The 5,827-nt window shown below is 38.4% G+C and overlaps 1 protein-coding gene across 1 annotated transcript; it reads left to right on the top strand.

Moving 5' to 3' along the window:
• Positions 1-478: 478 nt before the first annotated feature.
• LOC114751748 (tyrosine-sulfated glycopeptide receptor 1-like) lies at positions 479-4,656 on the top strand. The gene has a single exon (XM_028940418.1). It carries the CDS (start codon positions 784-786, stop codon positions 4,303-4,305), a length of 3,522 nt encoding a protein of 1,173 aa, XP_028796251.1. The 5' UTR covers positions 479-783; the 3' UTR covers positions 4,306-4,656.
• The last annotated feature ends 1,171 nt before the right edge of the window (positions 4,657-5,827 follow it).

Here is a 5,827-nt window from a genome sequence, read left to right as displayed (position 1 = left end):
GGGTTCAAGGAATTGTCGATTGATGAGGAATCAATGGTTAATAAAACCTTATTCTTCTTTCATTTTCCCCCTTATTCTCAAATCAAACCTAAAAGCTGGCGCTTTTACCAAGTCAGCCAATGTTATTTTGATATATCAGCAGCCAAGACAATTTCTGGTGATCTTCCTTTTCATGGAATTAAATGTTTATATTCTCATTCCAAGTCCATTAATAACTGAAGTCAATAGAAGACTATGGAGACAATCCAAGTATACGTTGGAAGTGCCGTGCAAACTTGTGGGATGACCAAGTCAATGGACCCGTGGGCAGTTTCAAGTAGGAATTTGAGCCGGAAGTATTTATATTAAAATATTTAAAAAAAAGACCAAATTTTTTTCCTTTAAAAAAGGCCCTATTCCATGGGATTGAGAAAAATCGACGAACCAGCTACTCCATTCAATAATCAAGAAAAAAAAAACAACTTATGAGAGCAAATGTAAGGATTAACTGCTATAATCGATAAATCATAAGTAAATGGTAATAAATGATTTTAATTTTACATCATACATTGATCATATCTGGGGCAGAGTAAACGCGCGCGCGCGCGCACGTACACGATCAAAATTGTCATTTCATCTATGGTTCAATGGCTTGCTTCTGAGCATCAACATACTATATCTATCCTATTGCAAGTTAAAACAGAATTACAGTTACACAAATACGTGACTTGAAGACAAAACAAAGAATTACAAAGACTTGCATAGAGACCGTTGCGCCAAAAAGATGAGCTCCTGTGAATTCTGATGGAGTCAAGTAAAGAGACGCCACCCCTCTCGCGCCTAGCTTGCTGTTTCAGGGTCAATGAATGGAATAGCCCCCAACACACCAAACTCCTCTTACCAGATTGGCCAATGACAGCCCCTATATATACCCATTCTTTTCATTTTTATCTGCCCTTTCAACATTTTCAAGAAAAAGTGATTCCCAAGATATCATCTGTCCTGATAACACAGAGATATTCCAGACAAATGCCAACCCCATCAAAATCATCATCAACAAGAACCTATGCCTCTCCATCTTCCATAAATATGGTTACGAGGTTAATGGCATTTTTCAGGGTACTATTAGTTCTGTCTTGCCTAGTTGCTGCATTCTCCTCCTCTTGTAACCAATTGGATAAAGAGTCTCTCTTGGCCTTCTCTAGCAACATATCCACGCTTTCCTCTCACCCTCCACTTAATTGGTCCACTTCTGTTGATTGCTGCTCCTGGGAAGGCATTCTCTGCGATGAGGGAAATACAGATAATGGGCATCGGCGAGTTATTGGTCTGTTACTTCCATCCAGAGGTCTCGCAGGTTCTATATCCCCATCTCTCATGAAACTCACTTGTCTCTCTAGGCTCAATCTATCCCACAATCGACTTTCTGGTAATCTTCCAACCCAATTTTTTTCACTCCTTAATCATTTGCAGATTCTTGATTTAAGCCACAATTATCTCTCAGATGAATTGCCGACCTTTGATATTAATAATACCAATACCAGTAGCACTATTATCCAAGAGCTAGATTTGTCTAGCAATCTATTTCAAGGAACACTCCCATCCTCTTTCCTTAAGTTCCTCAAAGCTGCAGCAGCAGCACGGACTTTGGCATATTTCAATGTTAGTGAAAACGGCTTCATAGGTCCAATTCCCATTTCTCAACTTTGCATTAATAAGACCAATTCGTCTATCAGATTCCTGGATCTTTCCTCAAACCATTTTAACGGCTCAATTCAACCAGGATTGGGTGCATGTTCCAAGCTTGAGATTTTCCGAGCAGGTTTCAATTCTCTTTCTGGGCCTCTTCCTGGTGCTCTTTTTGATGCCGTTTCCCTTAGAGAGATCTCTTTACCCCTAAATCAACTCTCTGGAAATATTGATGATGGCATTTCTACCCTTACCAACCTCACAGTCCTGGAGCTCTACTCCAATGATTTCAGAGGATCCATACCACAAGGTATTGGTAAGTTATCCAAGCTGGAAAAGCTACTCCTTCATATAAATAATTTGACAGGTACTTTACCCCCATCTCTAGTGAACTGTGTCAATCTTGTCGTGTTAAATTTAAGGGTCAACCTCTTGGCGGGGAATCTTGGAGAATTTAATTTCTCTGGATTCCAACGGCTTACTAAACTTGATCTTGGCAACAATAATTTTACGGGCAATTTACCAAAAACCCTTTATGCATGCAAGTCACTGGCTGCAGTAAGGCTCACATCAAATCAGCTTGAGGGACAGATCACCCCAGATATACTTGGACTTAAGTCTTTGTCTTTCCTAGCATTATCTGCCAACTCCCTAAGAAATTTCACAGGAGCTATGAGAATACTCGCAGGCCTCAAGGACCTTAGTAGCCTTGTCCTCTCAAAGAATTTTTATAATGAAACCATCCCGTATGATGAGAACTTGGTTGGCCGAGATGGATATCAAAAACTCCAAGTGCTAGCCTTGGGTGGTTGTAATTTCACAGGTCAAATACCGGGCTGGCTTGCAAGGCTTAGGACGCTCGAGGTCATTGATATGTCCTATAATCTCATCTCTGGTTCAATTCCTCCTTGGTTGGGTAAACTTCCACGGCTATTCTACCTCGACTTGTCTCATAACCAACTTACAGGAGTATTTCCCACGGAACTCACAGGATTTCCAGCATTAACATCACAACAGGCAAATGATAGAATAGTAAGGTCTTACCTGGAGTTACCTGTCTTCATTGTGCCGAACAATGCTTCTCAGCAGCAGTATAATCAGCTTTCAAATCTACCACCAGCAATATACATGAGAAACAATAGTCTCCTAGGCAATATTCCTCAGGAGATTGGCCTATTGAAAGTCCTGCATCAGCTGGATCTGGGTAATAACAACTTCTCTGGCAGTATTCCAGTTCAAATTTCTAACTTGACTAATTTAGAGAAGTTAGACCTCTCAGGAAACCGACTATCTGGTGAAATTCCTGCTTCACTCAAAAGCCTGCATTTCTTGTCATTTTTTACAGTGGCAAACAATGATCTTCAAGGAGAGATACCAACAGGTGGCCAATTTCATACTTTTCCTCCTTCCAGCTTTGCAGGAAACCCACAATTGTGTGGTTCAGCTATACAACGCTCTTGTTATAGTCCATCAGGTAATAGAACAACTTTGAACCAAAAGACAAAATGGAACCAAAGTAAAATAATTGGAACTGTCATTGCACTTAGCTTTGCTGCCGTTTGTATCATCATTGTTTTTGCAATCTGGATACTTTTCAAGAGGAGAATCGCTCCAAGAGGAGATCCTGATGAGACTGAACAAGAATCAACTTTTGTAACCTATAACAATGGTTTTCATCCTGAAGTAGATAAGAAGGCTAGCCCAGTGATATTGTTCCCCAATAAAACAAGTGAAATCAAGGATCTTACTATATCTGAGATCTTGAAAGCCACTAAAAATTTCAGTCTAGCAAACATTATAGGATCTGAGGATTGTGGTTTAGTTTATAGAGCGACCTTACCGGATGGAAATAAACTAGCCATTAAGAAGCTTACAGGAGAATCACGGCTTACGAAAAGGGAATTTAGAGCAGAGGTAGAGGCTTTGTCAATAGCCCAACACGAGAATCTGGTAGCTGTGCAAGGTTATTGTGTGCATGATGGCTTTCGACTTCTCATATATAGTTTCATGGAAAATGGGAGCCTAGATTATTGGTTGCATGAGAAGCCTGATGGTGCAACTCAACTTGATTGGCCAACTCGATTGAAGATAGCACAGGGTGTGAGTTGCGGGTTGGCTTACATGCATCACACATGTGTACCACACATTGTGCATCGCAATATAAAACCAAGCAATATCCTCCTTGACGAAAATTTTGACGCACTCGTTGCTAATTTTGGGTTATCCCGATTGATTCTTCCTTCTCGCACCCATGTTACAACTGAAGTTGTAGGTACATTAGGTTATATTCCGCCTGAGTATGGACAAGCATCAGAGGCCACGCTTCGCGGAGATGTGTACAGTTTTGGCGTTCTCTTGCTTGAGTTGCTCAGTGGGAGGAGGCCTCTTGACATGTGCAAGACAAATATGTCAATGGAACTGGTTCTTTGGATGCAACAAATGATGAGTGAAGGAAAAGAAGATCAAGTCTTTGACCCACTTCTTACAGGAAAGGGCTTTGAAGATGAAATGTTGCAGGTACTTCATGTGGCTTGCATGTGCGTCAGCCACAATCCTTTCAAGAGACCAAACATCAGAGAAGTTGTTGATTGGCTGAAGAATGTAGGATCAGCCAAACAACACCACAATGAAGATTAGAGAAATGTCTTTTCTTCAATACATTTTGACAACACATGCATGCTTATGAAAAAACCTTTTTTCCAGATTTATAAGTACATATTCTCATTTTCAACCATGTAACTGATGAGTGAAGGCTCCCATGCGCATCAAGTGAAAAAAATATAAGGTAAATTTCAAGAAGGACAGAGTATCATAGCAAGGCAGCAAGAACCATCCCCACCCTCGCAAGAACCCCAAAGGATAAACAGAAGATAAAATTTTCGTAGTCAACATAGAAGCAACGATCACGAAACCTGGCTTCCTTCAGAATCGCCCTCATTGCCGTTGAAGACGTCGAAGGGATTGATTGAAGAACGCGAGGCGAATGGCCGAATATGCCAAAAAGAAATATTAAAAAAAAAAAAAAAGAACGTGAGCCAAAATGTGGGGAGCCGATTATCACTTTGGATCCGTTGGCTATGCAGATTGCAGCCCATTTGTTCTGATGGGCTTTTGGGCTGTGCTTGATGGGCTTCTGGTAAACAAGCTTCATAGAATGAATCTTTCTGCATTCACGTTCTTTAAGGGTCTTTGCTTCTTAATACTCTTAAATGTACTTTGGGGGAAAAAATCAAGGGAGAATTACAATCAAATCGTATATAAAAGAAATAACTACTAAAAAGTCTAATAACAGCATGAACAGCTTGTAATAACAAATTCTAAAATGGAGAATAACAACTTTTGGGACTTATTTTATAATTTTTTCTTGTATGGGACCTCATTATAATTATCCCAAAAATCAAATTAATTGAATTCTGTATCTATTACTTTTTTTTTCTGGCCCAAAATTTCGCATCTATTACTTATCATGCTACTAACATTTTCTATTAACACAATTAACTTATCTATCTCAGCTGCAAAAGTTAAAGGGTAGACTTTTTTATAATTAGAGTTGTTTCATATACGAGTCTATTTTATGTCGATTTGATTAGAAATAAGTACGATAAGCATGAAGTTTTAACTGTATAATTTTTTTATCTTTTAAATATGTAAAATAAGTATTAAAACTTCAAAGAAACAAGATTTTTGGTGATGTACACAGGTTTTTCTTTTCTGCCGATATTAGATTATGTTAAAATCAAAATAAACAGTACAAAACTGCAGGTAAGGGAATCTGGGTAAGATACAATACGCATACTACCAACCGTCTCTACAAATATTATTTATATCAGGAAAGCTCTTCTTTCTTTTTTTTCCTTCTAATAATACGTGAATAATCAATCACCTGATGTTATTAAATGTGAGAGAGTTATTTTTTTAAAAAAAATTAATAAAAATAGTTTTGTCCTGTTATTATTGATGATACTCATCTTACCTACAGGTTTTGTCTTGTATTGATTTTCTTAAATTTGTAGAACAGGTAATTCAGTTATTAATTAATTTGTTCAGTAGTATCTTGACAAGGGCAGGTACCTATTTAATCGAGAATCTCGTCCCACATTTCCATTATAGTAGTACTATCCCCTGTTCTTAATATTATGTCTCATTTGAATTTTATTTT

The sequence above is a fragment of the Neltuma alba genome, unplaced genomic scaffold, assembly GCF_004799145.2.
Source record: "Neltuma alba isolate B1F8T4 unplaced genomic scaffold, ASM479914v2 tig00007094_pilon, whole genome shotgun sequence".
Classification (NCBI taxonomy): Eukaryota; Viridiplantae; Streptophyta; class Magnoliopsida; order Fabales; family Fabaceae; genus Neltuma; species Neltuma alba.
Note: the sequence above shows the minus strand (reverse complement) of the source record. Positions and strands in the feature narration are given on the sequence as shown.

Bases quoted from the DNA above. Each gene is read 5' to 3' on its own strand.
- LOC114751748 (XM_028940418.1), top strand. From the start codon at position 784: ATGGAGTCAAGTAAAGAGACGCCACCCCTCTCGCGCCTAGCTTGCTGT.